A 24259-nucleotide genomic window follows, 5' to 3' on the forward strand; every position below is an offset into this window, starting at 1 on the left:
GCACTTTGAATCAGAGCACGGTATTTTTGTCCACCTGTCCACCACATCATTGCAAGAGCCTAATGGATAACCTGTACCACTGATTACTTAGATCTGCTCTTGAAATAAATTGTAAGCGTATTTCTGTGGGGAAGAGGTGCTGTGAATGTATAACTAGAGGGTAAGATACCCATATTGCCACTCTGCTTAGCCACAGCTCTGTTGTTGGTGCTTGTCTGTGTCCTGTAGTCTACCTACAAGCATCAGGGTTAGCATTAGCTAGAAATAATCCAAAGGGCTGATCCTAAACATCACTACCAGGAATCTCATGGGCCTCTCAGTCTGTCTTTTCTTCATGCCACTCCATGCTAACTCCTTGAAGAGTCAGAACCACAAGGTAATTTGCTGTTTTGGTTTTTTTTCCTATTCTTCTCAGACTATGTGATATGAAGTATCGTTATTTATATGGGTAAATACTGCAGACAGTGATGAGCAACCTGTCCCTATGTGCAGTAACAGAGGTAGTTATGGTATCCATAGTTCCCATGGGTTCCCAAGCTGCTGAATCCTGTTCTGGATAATGAATCTGCAGGGAATTTCATGACTGAGCAGCAGTGGCTCATTGTCAGAGAAGACTATTTCAGCAGGGTCTTCACAAATGTTACAGACCACGTAAATATATGTCAGATTCCTAAAAATGACACTGTTCCCTTGGGTACTGAAGGGAGATATTGGTGTATAATGCCAGCATCTAACTTCAAACCTCACAGGTGAGATGTCTGTTCCCTCCTCCTCTGAATCATCTACATTCCACATTCATATTCGAAAATAGAAAATCTTATCCCTTGTAATTTTCCAGTAAAAGTTATCCCTGATATTTATTTTTAGCAAGGATGATAAGTAAGATGTGGCTAGAGACTTGGAAAATTTCATCAGCTATTAATGGAGTTGGGGGTCGAGTGGGAAACCCTTAGGTGGGCTGACAATCTCCTTTTGTTTACTGAGAAATGTAGAAATCAAGAATTAGCCATATGAATTTGGGATCCTTTGAAGGAGTTACTTCTCTTTTTCCCCCTAACATCTTTTCTTTTGTTCTTATGTGACATTAGATATTTCTAAGAAATAAAGAGTGTTCCTACAGGGCATAACTTTGACTTTTCATATCACCATTTTTATTCCCAGTGCTCATGTGAGAATGAAAAACAGAGATCGTTAGGGTGAAAGTATGTGCTTGGAGACCCCCTGTGAGAAGCAGCTCCACAGGCAGTGAGCTGAGCCGCCTCTTGGTCCCTCCCAACCAGAAAGCACCAGGAGAAAACTGATTTCTTTCAGTTTTTGTTGACTCTACCTTATCTCCTTTCCTCTGCAGGCTGCTCAGGCTGCTCTTCCCTCCCATGTGCTTTTTTACATCTGTGCATTAGAATATTAGGTCAAACACCCTCACTAAAAATTGTGCTGTACAATATTTCTGATTTTCATCTTTTTGCTTGATTTTCTCCTCATCTGCTGGAGACATGAATGGTAAAGTAATTTTCCCTTCGGATGTTTGCCCTTTGATCATGCCAGAGTTTACTATAAACGTTATGTCAAACAGGGCACTTCCCCAGTTCTTTATAAATGTTTACTGTGTGATCAAGGGAGCCAAGAAAACAAGGTTCGCCTATTACTTTTGGAATTATTAACATTTTTTATTATTTCCCCACTCATTGTACACTATGAGTAATGTGTTACAGAGACTTAGGGGTCTGTGTTCTGGATGACAAGGAAAGTGTCACGTCATGGGTTAATACTGGCCTGATCTTTTACTGTTACATAAATTGCATGATTGTATTGTTTACCCTAATAGTGATGTTTTTGATACTTGTGGTAGAAGGAGGGATTATTTGCTGTTTGCTGTGGAAACCACTTGCAATTCAATCTGAAGGCTAATCTAATTATAGTGCAAATGATAATCAGACTAGATGATAGGACTGTCTTCTATAAACTTAAACCTGAATCTACCTTATGTTGTCTAATTTTAGCTAGCTGCAGTGACAGGGACAGTGCACTCTAATTTGCACAGCTGGTTATTGACATTTATATATATATATATAAATTATATACATACAGACATAACATTTAAATATATTTATAATCTAGTGGAAACAAATAGTTCACAGAAATGTAAATATTGTTCTGCAAAATCTAATACAGACTTGAATTTCTCTTCTCCTACTAAGAAGCAGTTCTGTTTAATGGAAAGATCTGCTGTCTCTGATATAAGATGCTGATTGCAAACTCCTGTAGGGCAGGTTGGAAAGCTGCAGTATATAATAAGGAGCCTTTACTCTGTTTGCTCTCCACTAAGGGCCTAATGGCACTGGCTTCAAAGCAGTGTTGTCATAGCATGTCTTCATGATGCAAGAATTGTTTCCAAGCTTTACCTGACCTCATTGTGCAGACTTCATCTGGGAATCTATCAATCAGATGCATTTTTGGCATTCATAAATCAACTGCACAGCTCAATTCCAGAATGTAAACCCCTGCTGAATGCTCTTCTCTAAGCTACAGTCTTTCACACCAAATTCATATGGAGTGGTGTCACCAGGCTCCGAGTAAAGAGGAAGAGCTCATAGATTAAATTTTAGATTAAATTTTATGAGAATAAAACCTGTATTAAAACATTATGCTTTGATGAGTATAGCTATCTGTATAGTCATTTTCTGAGTTTTAATATGCTTATCATTTGTGGTAAAAAAAATAAATATTATATTTCAGGCTCTAACGTATAAAGGGGATAGAACTTGTTAGTGTAGTTAATATTCCTACATATCAAAACAAATGATCAATCACACCTACTGATAAGAAAATCCGTCAAAAAAAAAAAAAAGGATGCACATTAAAATACACTGTTAGTTGACCTTGGAGTATAATGTGAAGGGACCATGCAGGGCTTAGGCAAGGCTTGTGCCGACTACCAAAAGCAGAGCCACTGCAGAAGGGGGGACCATGGGACCAGGGTGGGTGGCAGAGCCACCACACACAGAAGCTCCTAGCATAACACCATGGCCAAGGCAAATGGTACTTTCCTTAGATGAGTAAACAGGGGAATATCAGGTTGAACTAGAGGGGATGGGTGACAGCGGTAATTAGGGCTCTTTGGGGGTGACAGTGTTTGATTCCAACATGGAAAGTTCCAACAAGGTGTTGATGAACCACAGTGTTAGAGAAGATGCATAGTTATGATTTAAGTACTTGAAAAAATACACTATAGTGAAAGCCTCAAGAGTATAACCTGTTTTATTTAACAAAAAATAATTAAAAAAGGATTAAGGGTTATTTGAATAAAGCCTAGAATTATCTTTATATGGAACACAAATCATAAAATAAAGGTTAGAAATTGTCAAACAAAATATAGCACCTGCATAATGTAGAAGCAGAATAGGCAAATTCAGACCAGACACAAAACTTCCTTTTATAACTGTAACCATTTTAAGTGGAATTAAGGTTTAGGACAACCTATCAACATTTGTTCTCGATTTTTCATCGCTGGAAATGTTAAAGTCCTACCTGTGTTTTGTGCTATGTACAAGGTCATATGAACTAAATGAGCACAGTGGTCTCCTCTGATTACTAATCTATTAGGAAAAATAATTAGATCCTTTTCCAAAGTTGATTTAAGTCTTTACAAATCTACATATCCTTCTCAAATCAAAAGAAACATCCACGATGGAAGTAAAATTAATCCAGGATTTTAAAATTTAAGTTAATGAAATATTTTTAAAGTGTGAATTAAGTGTTTGATTGTATATCTTCACAGGGACAGATTTTTATAAATATAATTTTCTCATGAGGGAGCACAAACCAAGATACTGAGAAGACAAGATACCTCCCCATCCTATCAGGCTTGCAGCCTTGAAACTAATCTTGCATGACTGTGGTAGTGGCTGCTTTTCTTACCACACTGAAATGGTTTCATTCCAAACTGAATATTGCATTGAGAGCCCCACAGCCCTGCCGTGCAGAGCGAGGGCTGTCTCACTTCTCTGGGACTCCAGCTAAATAGACTGAATGAGGGGTTGTATTTAAGCCATTTCAAACATCCAAATGAAATATGCTTATTTGCTTCTTATACAGGCTAGGATATATTTCACTTAAAGATGAATCTAATGGAAATAGCAAGTGATTTGTCGTCAGCTTCAGTGAAACCCAGGATTATACTTACAGTACACATGGGAAGATAGGCTTTCTGAGAAGAACATCCTGCAATTCCAATCACTTCATCATGTGAATGTAATATACCGCCATATTATACACCTGCATGCTCTGAGCAAATTACATCTTAAAGGAAATTGGGCTTTTTGCTCCTACTTCTACTGTTGGAAGTCGTTCCCAGAATTTGAAATACTTGTTTCTAAAACTTGAAACCATTACCTTCCTTTGTAACTACTGCTGCCATGGCAAAAAATCAAATGTTTTGCATTTGCTTTTATGGGTGGACCATGGCAAAAAAACCAAATGTTTTGCATTTGCTTTTATGGGTGGATACACATTGTTTTCTTAAGCTTATTCAATAAATGAGCTACACATCAACAGTTTATTTTACTAAGACAGTGTTTTTATCAGAACTACAATAGGAATTCTGGATAGCTGAATGAATTAATCCTTCCTCATCAGTCTCATCAGGCTTCAAATCACCACCAAAACAGTTAAGCTTTTTTCGCCTGTGAAACAACAAGCATCTGACCAATCAAACAAATTTCCACAGTGAACTTACCCAGTTTTCGCAAAACTTGCCCAGTATCTCAACATGGACCGGCTTAAGATTTCTTCAGCTTTGGTGTAATTCACTCTTCTTTCTAGGGGCAACCCAAACACAAACTCTATCTCATAACCGTGCATTACTCCCATCCACTCTGGCCAAGGCAGCTTTGAGGATCGATGTTCAAAGAAATAAAAGTAAGCGTTGAGTCCTTGCTCTGCAAATTTTTTGGTGAATTCCATTGCAGGACATATTATATTGTAGTCACCAACAACATCATCTATGGCATCACGGTAATGTTCTGGTTTATGCTCATTTTCCCAATCTGTGTACTGGAAAATGATCGATTCTATTGCAAGTTGGCTTGCTTCTGGGAAAGACACAGTTAAAGCTGTTTCAAATTCTGTTTTATTGATCAAGCCATCGCTATCCTTGCTGAAGCCAGGGACACCATATGCTAGAAATCCTGATCCTTCATCTTTATTAACACCAACTAAGATCTGTGTTTGTTTGAAAAGGCCATTCTGAATCAACGTTTCTGGCATGTCTGAGAGAAAATCGCCATCCACGGTTGGACAAAAATATACTTGCACAAGAGAGTCATATGTTACAACAAAAATTTCATTCTGCAGTATCTCCTGTGGGTCCTTGTCTTGAAGGCAGAGAATTAGCTCGGTCTCATTGCTGGTGGGACACTGGAGTTGTTTTGCTAAAGCCACTGTTCTGTTTCTGGCTTCAGATGCTGTTATTGCAGCCCAAGGCGCATTTGCAGATCCACTTTGCATGATGGCTCTTGTGAATAAAGGATGGCTTTTAGGAGAAAGAATATGGTAGCTGACAGAAGCCGAGCCAGCACTCTCTCCAAATATAGTCACACTTTTTGGATTGCCTCCAAATGCTGCTATGTTCTCTTGGACCCACTGAAGTGCCAATCTTTGATCAAATAAACCTGCATTTCCAGGAGCTTCCTGGTTTCCTGGCAAAGCCAAAAATCCTAATGCACCAGTCCTGTAGTTCATGGAAACGACAATGACTCTTTCTACCCTGGCCAGAAACTTGCCATCATAGACTGGTAGGGAAGTTGACCCAGTCTCAAAGCCACCACCATATATCCACACCATGACAGTTGCGTTCTTGGGTTTGGGAGAAGGAACCCATACGTTAAGGTATAAGCAGTCTTCACTTAGGCTAGTTTTTGGATTCCACATCTCTGTTCCAGGAAATCCCGGGTAAGTTGTATCCATAAGCTGGTAACAAGATTTTGCATGTTTTGTGGCATCCCAAACATCTGACCACTTCTCACGAGGTTCTGGTTTTTGAAATCTCAGTCTACCAATGGGTGGCTGTCCATAAGGTATTCCAAGGAAGGCTGTCACCGTTCCCCCCAGTACCTGCAGGTTTGTACCTCTGACTTTGCCTTTCTTGGTTGTAATGATGTTATCTTCAGGCACTACCTTCCTGATGAACATATTCAGGAGAAGAAGCCACATAAAAAATCTGGTATAGAGACTTGTACTGGTTGTCCAAATCATGATGCCTGAAACATAGGAAAAAAGAAATTCAGAATTGGTATTCCAATGTATTAGTACCAGAGACGAAACAGTGTACTCAAAAAAGGGTGTAGGTCATACAAAGGGCACTGAAAATCAGACAGTGCTGCTGCACAAATCTCCACAGCCTTTAACCATAAGTTCCTGTCAGTTAGTTGCGTTGCACAGACTGTGTTTCATATTTGGTATTTGGTACCTTATTTGGTACCTTTGGTACCATATTTGGTATTTTGGTATCTACAAAAAGATTCTGTTGCTAAAAAACATAGAACTGAAGAAGCCAGAGCAGAGAAGGTAAAGTCATGTAAGCAGACTGACTATTTCAGTTAGCAGATGACTTAACCACTTGTATTTCCACTGGACATTTTATGATCTGTGAGGGAAAATGCCATGCCCAACAAACCATTATTCTGTTAGAGGCTACTTTGGTAACTCGTGTTCTCAAAACAACAAAAAGTGACAACAAACACCACTGGGCATGGATTTTTCCACACATAAACATTCGTCCTGTGAACACTGAAAAGGAGCTTGAAGTCAAGTTTTAATCCAAGGATTTCCAGACCCACATAAGTTTTGAACTATATAGTTGTGTCACAGCAGATGCCTAGGCTGAAGCAAACCATTGAGATGGCATTGCTATAAACTCAAAGCACTGGCTGGTAAGATCTGAAGGTGTTTTAACAAGTGGAGTACATGAAATGCCCTGGAACTGACTGTCAGTTCTCAGCTCCTTATGGGCCACTGCATACAGAGGTACGCCAAGATCTAAAAGAAACATTTCTTTCAAGACCTTTCTTCTCTACAGCAACTTAACCGAGTTTACAACCATGACAAATAGATCATTAATATTATCTTAAAGCTAAGGGTATAGATGCTGATTATGTACCACATTTAAGCATCCTAATAGTCCTATTTACCCCAACCTTTTCAAATGCTATAAAAACACCAGTATCTTCCCCTTGAAAGTGAAAAGTCAGAAGAAGACTATTTGCATAAACCCATTTCTATGGCTAACATATTTGAAAATGCTCAACAAAGCTTCCTTCTATTTTTTGCTTGTTGCCCTGTCGTACATAGTGTACTCTGTCCTGCCACTTCAAACAGGCCATTCTTTGTTAATGAGAAGCACTTGTGTCCTTAAAAGGAATGAGGCTAATTTCTGTGGAAAGTACAGCTGTGGCCTAATCTGAGCTCCTCCTTCTTGTTTTGCGTATTCTTGGAAATCAACTAAGAAAATGCAGGGGAATAAAACAGAACATTTTGCGCAAATAGCGTCAAAGGAGCAGGGAAGAATCTTCACGGACAGTATTTTTAGCATTCATCTAAACATAGAAAATAGATAAATTTTCAAAGACATAAACATTTAGGCTCTTGTCTTTTTATTAAAAGAAAAAAAAAAGATAAGTTGGTGAATAGGAGCGATAGACTTCACAGCTGGTCTAACACTCCACCTAGCCTTCAGCTTGACTTACAGAAACCTGCAAACAGTCCCATGTATGCTAAACTTTAGAGATGTGAGTAGTCAATCTGGATGACACATGTGGTCCAGCAGCTCCCAAGGAGTTTGGATAAGCAGAGGCTCGCTCCAGCAGCCCACAGTACCCACAGAGGAGGCTCACATTATTTAGTGGTATTTAGCTCACCTCTCTATGTGGCAGTAATTTTTTTTTCCATTCATTCCTGTAATAAAATCTTTTAAGAGCTGGGTAAGAAAAGAGATTAGCTTAGTGCTAAAGTCTTTCACCCTCTCTTACAGTCAACCAAGGCAACAGGGGTGGCTGTGAGAAATGGTATCAGTAAGGAACTAGTTGGGTAAGTGTGTGCTCAATGCACAGCGTTGTGAGACGGGAGAAGTAATTTCTAGAAGTCTGTTGTTTCACTGACACTCTCTTTTTTTCACATATTCACTTCTAACAGACCACCCAGGACCGAACCACAACAAGCTGGAAATAATAAGAGATTTCAAACATCGTCATTATGAAGAGGTGAAAGTGACACTAAGAAAAGCAAGAGATGCTAAAGTTCTTAAAGCTTTTTATATCTAAATAGTAATTAAAATTAATTCCCCTCTGCACTTTACTGTTAATTAAAAAGAAATGGGATGGGAGGAAAATTCTGTAGCATTGCAAAACACAGAGGCATAACTTTTGACCCTAAGAAGTTTTAGACAAGAATTTTAGGAAGACAAAAAACTGACATAAAATTAAATTCTGTACCTTTTAAATTAGATTTGCAAAAGAACAGGTAGCATTTTAAAGACAAAGTTTGAAGTAGATCAAGCCTGAAAAACACAGAAGTTTTGCACTACTGAATGAGAGGACTTGTCTAGTCTCAAGTTACTCTGCTAATATTAACAAAAGTAGCAAGTGACAGAGGATTATTATTACACCTTGGATGTATGGCAAATATTACATTTAATAATGTTTTTAGTGCTGTATTAAAACAAACCCAACAACGTAAAGCACACTGAGCAAAACAAACATTACTTGATTATTACTATGAGAGTAAAAGGGTCAGAAGATTGCTTTAGCTCATCAACCTTAACCAAGCAGAGATATATCATATAATGTATTTGCATACTTTAAAAAGCTGCTTCTGCAGTAGTTTCCTCCAGCAAAAGTTAAACAGACTATACTTTTGTATTCTTATTCAGCAAGGGAACACAATTTATTTCAATGACTGTTTCCTCTCTTTGCAAATCTTCACTCAGCCAAAAAATCTATACACAAGACTATATAATCACTATTTAAATAGAAAAGATGGTTGAATTAATAAGTGATTTCTAGCTCAGCTTAATTTACTTAGCCCAGGATCCCTTGAATAATACCAAGGTCTGATACACACGCCTGCTTACTCGTTCCATTTGCAGAGCGGAGTGAGTTTTCCCAAGAGAGCAACAAATGGGTAGAGCGTAACGTTTTAAAAGATCACAATCCCCGTGCAAATCAAGCTGAACTGTAAATTATCCTGGCAGACAGAGACGTGTAAATAGAGAATCACTTACCCCACTTCTATTACAAGAACTACAAAGTTTTTAAGAGTCAGGATCTTTGAATACTTCAGGGAAAATGCAGTATGCAGCTGCTGCTTTAAGCCCGTAAATTGGACAGTACTGACATTATAATCAACTGTTTCTGACACAAAGCTCGCGAGAGTTGGCAGCAGCAACTTGATCTGCGGGCAGCCGTTCCTTACTCTGACATCTGCTCAAAGGCTGATGCTATAGTTGCAGGAATCCTACAGAGAGAAACCTGTTTTGGAGAAAATCAGGCATGAGTTTCAACGGGAAAGGGAAGATGCAGTGATTTCTTCTTAGCACGGGGCAATTTTATAATCTTGAAAGATAAATAGACTTATAAATATAATAAAATCCCTCCTCTCTTTCCTTCCTCTCACTTAGAGCACTGATCTCACCTGCACTTCTTTGCTGTTGTACAGCTAAAGATTAGCACCATTTTGAAGTATCTCAAACTTTTCTTTTCACTGTAAGATAAGTAGTTATTTTTGGTTTTAAGCAACTGTGGCAGATAAAAAAGGAGTGTCCTCTGCACAGACATGTCAACAACTGGCAAGCATCAGTTGTGTCACTTGACTCATGGCCATCTGTAGGCTCCAGCAGAAATCTACGTTGTCCTCTTCTGATGTTCGAGTTAAAAATGGTACCCATGTGGTGTCACACGCTGTTTTCTCTCTCTTCTTAGGCTTCAAATAGGATATCACCCATGCTGTCTAGTACATCTGACACCTTCCTTTTGCCTGAACCTCTTAATCATTGTTTCCACCAGAATTCAGCACCACAGGTGCAAAGCCAGTCCAAACCGCAGGTCAGGGTTGTCCGGGTTGCAGCACAGCTGGGGCCATGTCCCACAACACAGGGGGATATGTAAATTGCAAATATTTTTGGGTACCAATGAAAGCAAAATAGAGAAGGGCTGGAGAAGATAAATAAATTACACACACCCTCTTTCCATATTTTCTTGTCAAACCCACATCCCTGAGCCGCCACATGAAACGAGAAGGTGGTGAAGCTGCTGGCCCCCAGCAGCATCTGCTCTCCAGCTCTGCTCTGAAAAAAAGCAACTTTTCCACAATTTCAGCTTTTCTTCTACTGAGAGCCTTTGCTTCCCCCGTTAGAGCGGAAGACAATTACTTTCCCTCTGTTTAATAATCAAACTGCAGTTCTGTTTCAATTACACAAAAGCAATATTTGGCAATGCATAGAGCAGGAATAAAGCAGAAATAAAAAGTTAAGTATGAAGTTTATAGACCTTAACATGGAGACTACAAATGATTTTTAAAAGCTAGCATGTGAAATAGTGTTTTAGTAGAGAAAAGCTCAAGAAAGTATGGCCATTTAGTGTCTCCTGGTAATTTTACAGTCTACCTTTAGGATCGGACATTCGATGGGTACCTTGCAGGGACATGCCCATTGGAGAGAATATGTCCCAGTCTAAACCTAAACCAGGTTATAAATCCCTAAGCTTTCAGCATGTAAGTGTCCAATATAGTTGCTAGTTCAGAATTCAGAATTCTTAGCCAAGATTGTAATCTCAGTCACCTATATAGAAATATTTAATAACAAAATAGGATTAATTTGGAATCTACTTTAGTGGCAACTTTTGCTGATCAAAACTTTTCAAGTGCAGTTTTCCTGCAGGAAACCTTAAATCGTGCTCTTTAAATTTAGTCAGTTTTCAATGTTCTCTGATGTGTGCATTTGCTGATTTTCTGTAATGCCTCTTCAACCCGTTTAGAAACGTGTCCAGGTGACACGCATTTGCTTCATTTCTGTGACATCAGAGGAATGAATCCCAAGCCCCAAATCTTGTTAGAGGCCACTTTTAAATAAGGCATTTCTGATGCTTATGACAAGCCATTATATTCTCAACCCTCGTCTCTGCCATGAGCAGCAGGGAAACAGCACGAGACTCAGACACTAAAAATGTTGTTTCTGGGTTCATCTGGCACTGGCAATGTTGTCCTATACCTGCTGTCACCACCACTCTCCCTTCCCCTCTCTGCCCCCCTTTACAGTACCCAAAACAGCCTCCTGCTCTGAGGCAGGCACAGTTACTAAATGTAAACCGTGGAGCATTGCTATGGACTCTGACAAGGTGACCCTGGGATAAGTGAATCAACTGTCTGAGGCTGTTTCTCGGGCAGTAGAAAACACTGAGTTCAGCCTTGGGGTTACCTGGATGTCTTCAGGGAAAGAGAGCATTAGGACAGACTGTTTAGGTTGTTATACTTCTCGACTATTATACTTTAGTCTAATGTTAGACTATTATGCTCTACTTTTTAAGGAAACTAAGCCCTCTGCTAGAATTTTTTCCTTTAATTAAAAAATTAACATATAAATTAAAGTTTCACAACTGTGTGCTGTGAGAGGAAACACTTATTTTAGTTATTAGCTTACTAAAAATACCTGAGCGCAAATTAGAGATTAAATACATTTAATGCCTTTAGTAATTCTGTGTGGAGTGGTCATTTTCTCAGTTTTCCTTCGGGAGCTTGAAAGAAAAGGAGGTACAAACCAGCAGAGAGAACACCAGATATATATATATATCTGTGCTTGTATACATATAAGGGCTGTTATACATACATACATATATGTGTATATACATACGTATGTACATGTCCAGGTACTTTTAAATATGTCTATCCATCTATCTACCTATCTATAATTCTGGGGCTTTTTGAGGTTATGTAAATTTTTATTTAAGGCAAGGATTTTTAAAAATCACTACCAAAGATAAAAGTGTCTTTTCATTATTTAATGTGTACATATGAAATAAATGCCACACTGACACAGGAATTTTGATACGAGAGATGTCCAAGTCTCTTAAGAAATAAAAGCAAAAGCTAGCTCTAGGAAAGATTGACATTTAGTAGGCTGAGAAGCTTAGAGAATTTAAACAATATGTATTACAGAAATATAAAACATTTTTATTATGATTTAGCTCATTATTAAACTGCCCTTCAGGATATTACCTAAGCATATGCAGATGTTTACACTTATGAATTTCCTAAATTATGCGCATTCTGCGTTATCTTCAGGACTTACCTAATAGAGCTGAGAAATTTATGAGAGGAGAAACTGTTTGGAAAAAGACATATCTCAGATATTACTATTGGAAAACCTGTGCACCCCTCCCAAGGTGTCCTCTGAGCTTGAAAGGTCTACCTACATGTGAAGAATCCCATTCACCAGATTTGATCCTGCTGTTCCAAGCCACCTAGAGCCTCAGAAAGAGCACCTGGGCTCCTGCAAGGGTAACTGGGCTGAAAAGCTTTGCAAATGTCACTTCAAAGTAAAGGATATTACATATGAAGTGTGTGCATGTGTGAGGAAATATTTACATGCTAATAGTATGTGAAAGTAGGAAACTTTTTTTTTTTTAATTGCTGAGAGGAAAATCAAAAGGCAAATTATAGCTAAACTATATGAAATGTCATTTGTATGAAAATGTGGAGATTTTTTTGTTTAAACTCCAGTCTTGGTAAGCTCCCTCCGGGGGGCTCGGCCGCCTTTGATCCCTGGCTGAGTTTTCATGCTGAGCATCTGTGTGACCTTGGCTCAAACCTGTGAGAAAACTGCTAAGTTGTGAGAAAAAGCTGTGAGGAAAACAAGTAAATTCAAGCTGTACAAGATACGAAAGGTGAAACTGCAGACAGGGGTAAGACTGCTGAGATGGGGACAGTTAGCAGCTCAAGGACTCAGAGGGAAAAACAACAAAGCTGCCAGCTGGGAAATCTTCAGGTGAAAAACACAGGAGACAGGAACTCAGCAAGGAGCAAGGACCTGCTCAGCTTTGGGGCTTGCATCCACTTTATTCTACTGTGCATATTAGGAAATAAATAATGGCCTTTACTTTTAAGTTGAGTATACCCTGCTTGCAGAGCATCTTTCCGTGCCCGTGACCCTGAAAGGTTACACCTCCCTCCTATGTCTGTATTTCTTTTGCAAATCACATACTTGGTACTGCACACACCACCTGTGTATACACACGAGTGTAAAAAAGGGACACCCTAAATAAACCTGGAGAGAGCTTAGTGTTGCTACAGGTGACTGCAGCTGGCGGTTAGACCTGTCTGAAATTCTGTTGTTATTCTGGTTATTCAAAGAAGCCTCACTCCAGAAGAGCTTCCAGCCTTGCAGAAGTTCCCAACAATAGATCTGAATAGTAATTTGATAATATTAGGAAAGGTGTCTTAGATACATACCATAAAAATGGATCCCAATTTATTAAGTATACAAAGACATTAACACTCATATAAGCCATTAAACATGATTGTATTTTCCTCTTATTGGTTCAATTATGATCCACTGTACCTTTTTCCTTATTACTCTAATTATAGGTTGGTATAATTTTCTCTTTATTAGCACAATTATGGCCTGTACTTTTATAAAATTCTTGGAGAAATCAGAGCCAATGAGAAAATATAGCCAGTTAAAAGATAAAGGTATTATGATTATTATTATTTCTTTTGAATGTTCCCTTACTCCTAATTCCTTATGGTACTCTTACATAACTCAGTATTTTGTCTCACATACGGATCAGATTCAATAAAGGAAATAAAAAATGATTAATATATATACAATATGTCTTGCATGATGTTATTATAGCCTGGTGTTTAGCTTGTAAGAAAAAAGACAAAATTGGAGTGCCAGCAAAGAGCTGGAATCTTGTGTGACCATGATAAAGCTAATTAAATTATGTTGGGTTGCACAGATTTCTACAGAAGATTAATTAATTGACAATATAACTATTTTCCCTTTCTGTTTCCTTTTTCTTTCCTAAGGATAGTAAAGCTCTAATTGTCTAAAATTATGTAAAAATATATGAATAACCAAGCTTGGACACTGGTAATCACCTACGGACAGCGGTGTGAGGTTCACAATGACAGAATGTCTTCTCATACCTAAACTCTGTCAATAACAAAGCAGTTTGATGGATAAATGAGCTCATTTGAATCTGTTGAGTAGAATCTGTGTCTGGAGGGGTGGGAACTCTTCCCAATTCCTAATTCTTCCAATTGTCACTCTTTATGTTAGGCCTTATCACCAATTTGGTCCTCCATCTTTCAATTCCGCATCCACAAGAAAGATACACATTTCTAATGAAAAACACCATAGAGATATTCAAAGCTTTAGGTTAAGCCACTGCAGTTTTCAGATTTCAATTTCACCCAGCTTGTTGAATGTAGGAATGAAAGAATTGAACCTTACATCAGGACCCACTGGGACCTGCGGGTGGGGAGTTACAGAGGAAATAAGGTCAGTGTGCCCCTGTCTACACTCCAATAAATGGGTCACAGCATCTGAATATGTCACAACTATGCCGTTTAGTGGAAATAATTAGGTGTTTGTTGTGAGATAAAAACTTCTGACCCTCTGATGCCATGTCGTTGCTCTGCGTGGGTCTGAAGCCCATGGGAGAGGAGGTTTGAGAGGTTACTGCAGCTCATGTGCAATGAGGGCAGCTGCACCTTTCTGAAAGCTCTGCTCAAGTAGGAGGAATCCAGCGTTGATGTTGGTCAACATCAGGTCCCGTGTTTTATTTTTCCTCGCTATGACTACATGAGGGAAAAACTCAAAAATATTTCAGAGCCATTTTTCCTTTATTTTCTGTAATTCGCAGCTGATTTGATACCTTTGCCTATGTGTTTCATGAAAGAAATATAACTTTGGAAAAAACGACGACCCTGGAAGAGGTTGTGCTTATTTTGTTACCACTGCAGCACAAGAGGGACAGGCACACACTGACCTCTGCCAGAGGGTCATGCCCAGAGACCATCACGCTTATGAAAGCTCAGGCACTGCTGAGCACTCTCCTCCTCCCATCAGAGAAGCAAACTTTTCAGGCTGAGTTGCTTTATAACAGAAGGCCCCTTCGTTCTGGGGATGTGCAAGTGGTGTGTAATCATGAAAATCTCATTATAAACATCTGTGCAAATTTTTCAGGAAGATGCCATGATTGGTGAATATCAGGTCATTTATCACAGTGCCATCTGCTTAAAAACAGAGTTGTCAGAACAGGTGGCTTTGTGGTAAAGTACAGTAGGCTCCCCCAGGTCTTGCTATATGTCTATATATTAAGTACATTACACTAACTTAAAGGTAATATGATGTTCATATTATGTTGCTCAATATACGATGTGCAAAATGAAGTTCAAAGACACAGGTCAAAATATTAAGGGAATTTTCATTCCACTAGTGTCCTTAAAAACATTAAACATAAAAGAGTTAGAAGAGTCCTTGATCAGTAACCTTCATTAGTTTATTAACACTACATTCAGTTCAGGTTTATTCTGTCCTAATCTGCAGGTTCCCGAGGGATCCACCCATCCAATAAATTCATCTTTTCTTCCACTCATCTTTGTTTGCACCAAGGAGATCGTACAAGACGGAAACAACACTGACTCTTCCCAGTCCCTTTCCCCCTACCATGTAGTAACATTTTAACACAGAAAACAATCCGTAAGTGTATTTTCCTTTAGCAGGAGTTGCAGCAGGTTGAAAGAGGGAAGGAAAACTTCAGTGCAGTGACAGAGAACATGGTACCATGGGCAGACCTTGCAGTCCTCGGCTGGGGAAAAGAGGCATCTTTAGCAGTTGCAGGAACGTTACAATTCTCTGCTCATTCTCTCACTTTTGCCTGAAGGCAGGTTCAGTACAAAATGCACAAAGACAGTCTGCAACCTGAAAGACTTTCTATTTAAGTTATCAGACCAAGGATACTGGGAAATTAAAAGATGTGCCCAAGATCATAAGAAAGACTGAATTGCATTCAGACACCCGGAACTTTAAAACACCATCCTTCTTGGTTTGTTTTAAATCCCCCAGTTTTATAGCTGCAGTGGGAGGTTTTGTCTCAGTATACTACTAAAAACTGAAGATGTTTTTGATGGTAATCTTGAATAAAAGCAGTATTTCCATCTATTTCCCACAGTAAACAGAAGTTTACTGAATGCCTGCCCTTGGGATTCAGAGGTTGCATTTTCTATAATTCACTACAGGGAATAATCAAAAGAAGTTACTGCAGAAGAGTCCTGGGCTCCTGAGCTGGTAGACATACCATGGGGAAGGAAAGCCACTGCAGAGCAGCCTGCCCAGGAGCTGCCAGCATCTCTTGTTGGAGCCACCACCACAGCTGTGAATCTCTTCTGCACAATAATTAATCATAATAAAGGTTGTAGTGAGGATTTGGTCTGGAAATGGATTCAGAAGCCACAGATGGAATATCGTGGCGCAAAACCATGTTCCTTCACTTTTGCCAAAGCAGTGACTCCCTCACTTTGAAGAAAACCCACAGGTAGCCAGGCAGGCACTGCTAAGTGAGTTTTACCTGGTTTTCTTTTCATTGCCTATCCTGCAGGAACACAGCTTTAATAAAATGTCAATCTATTTCCCAGTGCTGCTGGAGGAATAAAGTGGAGGAATAAAGCTAAGACTTGCTCAGAGAAAACATTCGAGCAATTTTAATTTTCGTGTTCATGCAAAAAAATCCCATCACCAGCTGATGAAAACAGCGAAGATTTTGAACGTCGCACAAAGAAATGCAAGTGCCTGCGGTGTTGCCTTTCTGATTAAGCACACTTGTACTTATATCAAATATGAACTGTCCTCCTCAGTGAAAGGGCATTTACCAGTGTTTAGGATTTAACCATGTGAAAAGTGAAAAGCAATTTGCTAACGCTCCTCTGCTGCCTTTTCTCTCCTCCTCCTTTTCTCCCCCCCCACCCCCCGATTTTTAGTCAGCTGTTCTCAGTGTTGCCAAAAATTGTGCAGTGATGTTCTTACACGCAGAGCGTAAAAAATAGCTTTTCTAATAAATGTTAACAGCAGTCGTAAAACAGCAAAATAAAATAACAGTAAGAAAAACAATCAATAAAAATCTGTACAAAAATTAAGTACTGGTGCATGAAATAGGAAAAGGGGCTGAATCAGAGTGCTTTATAGAGAAACTTGGAAGCTATTTCAAGAGAAGATGGGCAAGGAATGAAATTTATCAAATGTTTCTGAGATAATTATACCAGAGCAGACAGGAAACAAGATGTTTGACCAAAGGGAATGTAAGTGAGTGGATCCAGCTCTTTTCTGTGATTCCCAAATCATTGTCCTTTTGGGCTTAGAGTGATCCCAGTGTGTCACCACACAAATGATTTTAAGCTAATGCTGAGACAGATGTTTCAGCGATGGGGGCCTAGACAGCAGGGATTTAGTTCGTGCTAAGCACCTGATTCAATCTATGGGATCATCTAGAGCTTATCCAAACTGGAGGGGGAGGAGTGGGACGGGGAGGGAGAAAAAAAAAAGGAAAGATAAAAGACAAAAAGAAATAAGAGGCCCTGCAGTGCTCACACAATCGGATCCTCAGAACTGGCTCTTTTGTTGCCCTCACCAGGCTGCCCTACCTGCTATTGCAGCCCCAGCGTGTCCTTGGGTACCTCCCTGTCCCAATAAGCACACCCAGACATGTCCAACTCATCCCTGCAGACAAACCCAGAGACCATCTGGTCAGCAAGCAGAAAATGGGACCGTGCACAGCCAGTACCTGACAGCCTTCAGAACTGAGCCAGGTTGAATATAAATAAGCATTTATTTTGGTTGATCAAATAAGGAGTCAACAGGATCAATATGTATAAGCAGCTCCAAGCTCTGGTTACGTGGGCTTTGGTGTCTGTTCCATGGACTAAGAGCTTTTTACCCCCGAGCAATGTGGGGTTAAGAGAAGACAGCTCCTGCCTTAAGCAGATGGAGGGATTTTCAAGCTCTTCCTTCAGTATCTCTGGCATTCTGGATATGGGATAGCTGTGGGATGAGCTAACAAAGGGTTGTTCACCATGGGTGTTACGGTCCGTCTACTGTGCTACACTTGAGCCAAAATATGAGCCAGGAACCCAAGGGCTTATGGGTATTAAGTGCAGATTTTCCAGCTTAGCCATTTCTATTCCATATGCAGATTCAGCAGACAGGCTACAGAAGTGCTTCCTATGCCTCAATGGATATTTAATCAATTAAGTGACTGATAGACAGACATGTTTCCTCCTCCTCCTCCCCAAAGATCTCGAGGGGGAACAATACACTCTGCTGAAGTCTCACTTGAATGATGGGTGTGAGATTCTCCAAGATTTATAAACCCCAAATATCTGCCAGAGAGGGTAGTGACACCACAGGGAATGCTCAGTCCAGTGATGATAACCAGCCTTTGACAAAGCAAACATCCAAAGAACCACCTTCATTTACTGATTTGTGGCATTTTAGAAACCAGGGCTCGCTCTGCCTCATTGCTGGACTAAAGATCTTTAGCAACACCACTTTGAATTCATTGTAGGGAAATTTTAGTGTTCATTTATACAGAGCAAACCTTTCTCTTAGAAAGCTGTACTGAGTCTTCACTCCCTGACTGGAGTTTCAGTCATGATCAGGACTTTTCATGTAATGGGATGTGCAAGAAGATCAGCTAAGAGCAGAGTAAGTGAAAAAAGCTTTCAATTTAAGATAAGTGGCATCTGGTGGAAGCAGAAAAATGGGACACACACACACTGAAAACTACAAAGCAACATTTGTCTGCACGTACAGTATGTACCCACGTGAATGTAAGGCAGTAGAAGGTGACAAAGTTGTGGGGAAGTGCTCATGGGAAGCTCCTTCCCCATGCACTGAAGAACAGAGGTGTTTGTCTGAGATGGGGTCAGCCAGAAATGAAATCTGGAGTTTTTGGCAGGAGCTGGCATCTCATCAGCAGTAAAAATAAGAGGTAGGTTGAGGGCAGGCAGAGAGGACAAGTTGTTCAGACTTGGAGTTCAAGCATCTGCCTGCTAGCGCCTGTTGTCCCCATGGTGCCTCAAAAGTTGCATGAAATAAGCCTGATCTTGGCTCACATTAACTCATTTACTATAAATCTTTGGCATGGCATACAAGAGAGTGTCAGTAAAAATGGAGCTGTTAACGCATGGATTTTTAGCACTCTATACAATATGTCTGGCATTACTGTAGTGCTGTTGGTAGGAAGGACTCTGGCACCGTCACGACGCAATATGCCACTGCTACCGCAGTTATTAGCCTGCCTACCTTTGACAGGATGCCTTAAGAGCTTCTCCACAGGACAGCTGCTATATTACATCATGTCAGTGCACAGGACAGAGCTATTAATGACTTTCAATGCGATACTCCGTATCCTGACAATGCATGCCATTAGGCAGTCCTTAATCACCGGATCACAGATATTGGTATACCAACCCTAACAGCTCTAAAGATGTACAGTGCCAAAGTGTGCTACCCACGTCTGCAACAGTATATAGTAAAACCATTAGGCAAAGACTCAAAATGTTTTTTTTGGTTCAAAGGAAAATTATGAAATTTCAAACCTGAGCCTCCACGGATCCAATGTATGCTAAAAGTAATCTGAATTTTAATTTTCCAGGTGTCCACCTATTCTTGGGTTAATGACTGAATGTTACAACCAGTTTTCAAAAATATAACAGAAAATATTGCTGCTCATTTTCCTCGCAGACTGCTTGCATCACTTTAATTTAGGAAGCAAACCATTTTACAATAATCACAGACATGCAAATGAGCCAAAAATGGTGTTTGTTTTGTTGCTTTCCAAATTTAAGCTGACCTAAATAATTCAATACAAAATTTGTAGCTATAAGAACACAATTTGGTGGACACATATGGGAACACATCGAATTTGTACTACAGAATTGTTAGTCCTCTGAGTAAAGGATGATTCACCCTCTAAATGTACTGTAAATGCTGATACAGCATTCACTTTGGTGGCACGAATGGCATTGTGGAAGTGTGAAAACAATACAGACCCTCCCTCTGTCCCCTCCATTTAACACGGGAAAAGGAGAGCTTTCTCTTACCCGAGCATGAAAGCTGGGTACATGATTATTCTCTGAGTGGGTGTTTGATACTCAATCGTTAGGATTGTCAAATGTCCCTAAGCCACATATTAAGTTGTTGGTGACAAATTCTTTTTGCTAACATGAAAATATGGAACAGCTTTAACAAACAGTAGGGGAAAGAGAGTGGACAACTAACCCTACTAGCAGTGGTGTGTGTCCATGTTGCCCCAGACACTACACTTATAGCATTTATGGCAAGTGGGGCTGATGGAAACATGCCACCTCAAGCCAGCTATTTTGAGGCTCTCCATCCAGTAATCAGTGCTGCCACCTCCTTTGTGAGCAAAGCTAAAACCAGTGTCTGAAGTGATGAGTAATAATTAGTGGCTGACGAAAACATATTAAGCAGGTAGGCCTGACATCACTGCGCTCACCAATAATTTTTAGCAAGATGAAAAATATTCTGGAGCTTCTCCACTGTGAAGCAGCATGCGTGGGAAGCTGGCACAAAGGCATTTCATCTCAGATGTGTTTGTTTTCTGTTCATAGTTATGGCTAGCTGCGGCAGAACCGAACACGCTTCCAGCATCTGCTCCAGTGAGATGCAGGGATGTGGGAACCACATCATCTCCCTGTGCTTTAGTGGACTTTAGGGAAAAGTTGTGAACAACAGGATTTGGTCTGTGACCATTTTGTCTTCCAATTCAGCACTCAAGGAAAAGAAAACAATTATCTCTCTTTCTTTTCCATTCTACCTTCTTCCAAAGCTCTTTGAACAGTTTCTCAAAAATATCTTCAGTGGTCCTGAGAGTATTTTGTCCTATTTGTGTAATAGAGTATTTCTTCTATAATAAGCTCAAGCAGAATAATAAGTATTTTCATACATTTCAACACACTTTACATTTCATATATATTCAATCACAATACAATAAATGAAGCTTAAGTGTAACTTCAAATGCATTGACTGTACTTCCCTGTGGACTAAAGTGCTTTCTTGGACCGAGATTGTAAACCCTACTTCCCCCACCAACAGGGCTAAAGTACAAATATGAAGCAATGAGAAACCTTAGTGTTTACCTGTGGTAACAGTCCTATAAGAACCTTCACTGCATAAAAATAGTGCTACTACATGGCTCAAAGCACTTCAGTCTTTCAGCTTCCTGATAACCTCTCTTAAGATACCTTTTCCCTCAGGTCCAAACACACAGAGGCTGAAACCAAATGTTCTTCCTATCAAGTTAAGCAGGATTGAGTCTGTGTTTTGGACACAGCCTGGAGATAAAAAGGGCTTTCACAGTCTCAGGACCAGCCTCAGCATTGGACTGGCACCACTTTTCAAGTTACAGCTAGTGGCTTTTGTCCTGTTCTATATTATCAGTAAATAAACTGAATATGTAGTTTGCAAGAATTTTGTTCAGCAACCGCACCAGCGCCAGCTGCACTGCTAGTAATAATGTAGCCCATTCTTCAGAATAAAGTAAAATAGAAAACGTAATTAATTTTATTTGAAAATTCTGTCTGAGCACATTTGGCACCCACTTCGTTTCACTGCCACATCAGAAGATACACTCTGACCAACATCACATACCCTGAAGACACAGAAGAAAGAGAATAAATATTATTATTGGTGTTTGAATATTCAGTCTATGTAAATGTATTATATACTTTGCTTTGCTCCATCATAATAGGAAAAGCAAGCAAGACAAACTTGTATTTTTTTCTGCACACATTTTCTTTTTGTCTTTTTTTCCCAAATTTTGCATAGTGCATATTGCAAGCTTTTCTTTTTAGTTATACGCCTCTAGCTATTATTTTGGAACAAAAAATCAGACATATCCAGCACAAAACCACATGAAATGGCTCGTCACAACGGCGCCTCGAGGTTTCAGAATCAGAGATGTTGGAAAGTAAGAGACCTATTAATTTATCTTTTTGCATATGCCCTTGCAGTCTAGTTTTTTCTATTTATTCTGAAAACCTTCGGTAAAATGGTATCTTACAAACACATTAATGAAAAACAGCTCAGTTCTGTACAGACAATGAGTCGGTTTCTGGGGAAGGGAACGTCCTGTGATTTCTTGTGCAGCTACCTGATTTGATGCATTAGAATAACCATAAACCACCAGGTTGTGCTGTTGCCCTTAAGCAATATGCATCACCACAGAGCTATGCTACTGTGCTCATCTGACGGCTGTTATTCGTCTGGGAAGACCCTAAAATCCTAGAAAAACAGAAAGAAAACAAGTCCCTCAGATTCATTTTCCTCTTGATTATACAGCTGAGTATTTTTCATAGGACTTTGGCTCACTTTGTAAACCACTAGCAGTGTTTGTCGGCGATGAAATTCAGGTACAAAAATAAATACTCCATCTGCACAGGCTTAGGATGCAAACACTGCAAAGCTGATCTGAAAATTGATGCTACACTCAGTGCAATTTCCAACAAAACATCTACTAATGTTCATCACTGCAACTTGTTTTCACTACTGCCTTTCCTCCCCCCTCACAGACCCTTTCCGCTTTTAAAAACTATGTACTATTTAAAAAATCAGGAGTGTGCTATGGAGACAGCTCGGAGGATGCCTTGAAAACGTAGCTGGACACCATGTGTGTGTGCAGTCAGAACCTCAATGCTGCTTGCACCAGACTAACCCTTTAAGTTTTATGAGTGCCTCTGGCACTCGTCATAGAATAGTTTGGGTTGGAAGGGACCTTTAAATGTCATCTAGTCCAACCCCCCCTGCAATGACATCTTCAACTAGATCAGGTTGCTCAGAGCCCCATCTAACCTGACCTTGACCGTTTCCAGGGATGGGGCACCTACCACCTCTCTGGGCAACCTGAGCCAGGGTTTCACCACCCTCATTGTAAAGAATTTTGTCCTTATATCTAGTCTAAATCTACCCTCTTATAGTTTAAAGCTGTTACCTTGTCCTATTGCAACAGGCCCTGCTGAAATGTTTGCCCCCCTTTAAGTACTGAAAGGCTGCCATAAGGTGTCCCCAGAGCCTTCTCTTCTCCAGAATGAACAACCCCAACTCTCTCAGCGTGTCTTTACAGCAGAGGTGGTCCCGCCCCCTGACCATTTTGGAGGACTTCCTCAAAAGTCCATGTTTCCCGTGCTGAGGACCTCAGCGCTGAGTAGAGGGGCAGAATCACCTCCCTTGACTTGCTGGCCAGATCGTCCTTTTTGATAGTTTATACCTGAGATTTTTGTTTTCTTGCTAAACTCCAAATAAATTTAATTCTTTCAGGTCCACCATTACACAGCCTTTAAGTAAGTAACTACTCAACTGAGCAGATTTTTTTTTCTACAGGACTGATCACCTCAGACAGCAGTGTGATTCAAAATTACTCTTCCATGATGTGTGACTAAAGAGGACCTTTAAATGTCATCTAGTCCAACCCCCCCTGCAATGACATCTTCAACTAGATCAGGTTGCTCAGAGCCCCATCTAACCTGACCTTGACCGTTTCCAGGGATGGGGCACCTACCACCTCTCTGGGCAACCTGAGCCAGGGTTTCACCACCCTCATTGTAAAGAATTTTGTCCTTATATCTAGTCTAAATCTACCCTCTTATAGTTTAAAGCTGTTACCTTGTCCTATTGCAACAGGCCCTGCTGAAATGTTTGCCCCCCTTTAAGTACTGAAAGGCTGCCATAAGGTGTCCCCAGAGCCTTCTCTTCTCCAGAATGAACAACCCCAACTCTCTCAGCGTGTCTTTACAGCAGAGGTGGTCCCGCCCCCTGACCATTTTGGAGGACTTCCTCAAAAGTCCATGTTTCCCGTGCTGAGGACCTCAGCGCTGAGTAGAGGGGCAGAATCACCTCCCTTGACTTGCTGGCCAGATCGTCCTTTTTGATAGTTTATACCTGAGATTTTTGTTTTCTTGCTAAACTCCAAATAAATTTAATTCTTTCAGGTCCACCATTACACAGCCTTTAAGTAAGTAACTACTCAACTGAGCAGATTTTTTTTTCTACAGGACTGATCACCTCAGACAGCAGTGTGATTCAAAATTACTCTTCCATGATGTGTGACTAAAGAAATGTCAACTGCAGAGAAGTAATAACATCCTCCATTAAATAACATTAAATAAGATAATTTTTTATAAGAAGAAGGTATAA

The 24259-nt window shown here is 39.9% G+C and overlaps 1 protein-coding gene across 2 annotated transcripts in view; it reads right to left on the reverse strand.

Moving 5' to 3' along the window:
• BCHE (butyrylcholinesterase) overlaps positions 1-24259 on the reverse strand; it is a 54854-nt gene that overhangs the window by 23033 nt on the left and 7562 nt on the right. The window contains exons 1-2 of one of the 2 annotated variants that reach the window (XM_014938843.1): positions 9275-9430; positions 4736-6257 (exon numbers count right to left, since the gene is read on the reverse strand). In XM_014938843.1, the coding sequence (XP_014794329.1) occupies positions 4736-6252 (1517 nt within the window). In that variant the 5' untranslated portion in view covers positions 6253-6257; positions 9275-9430. Of the gene's footprint in view, positions 1-4735; positions 6258-9274; positions 9431-24259 lie in introns of those variants that run through there. The other variant, XM_014938844.1, reaches the window with a different exon arrangement.

Source organism: Calidris pugnax, unplaced genomic scaffold (assembly GCF_001431845.1).
Source record: "Calidris pugnax isolate Ruff unplaced genomic scaffold, ASM143184v1 scaffold52, whole genome shotgun sequence".
Taxonomy (NCBI): Eukaryota; Metazoa; Chordata; class Aves; order Charadriiformes; family Scolopacidae; genus Calidris; species Calidris pugnax.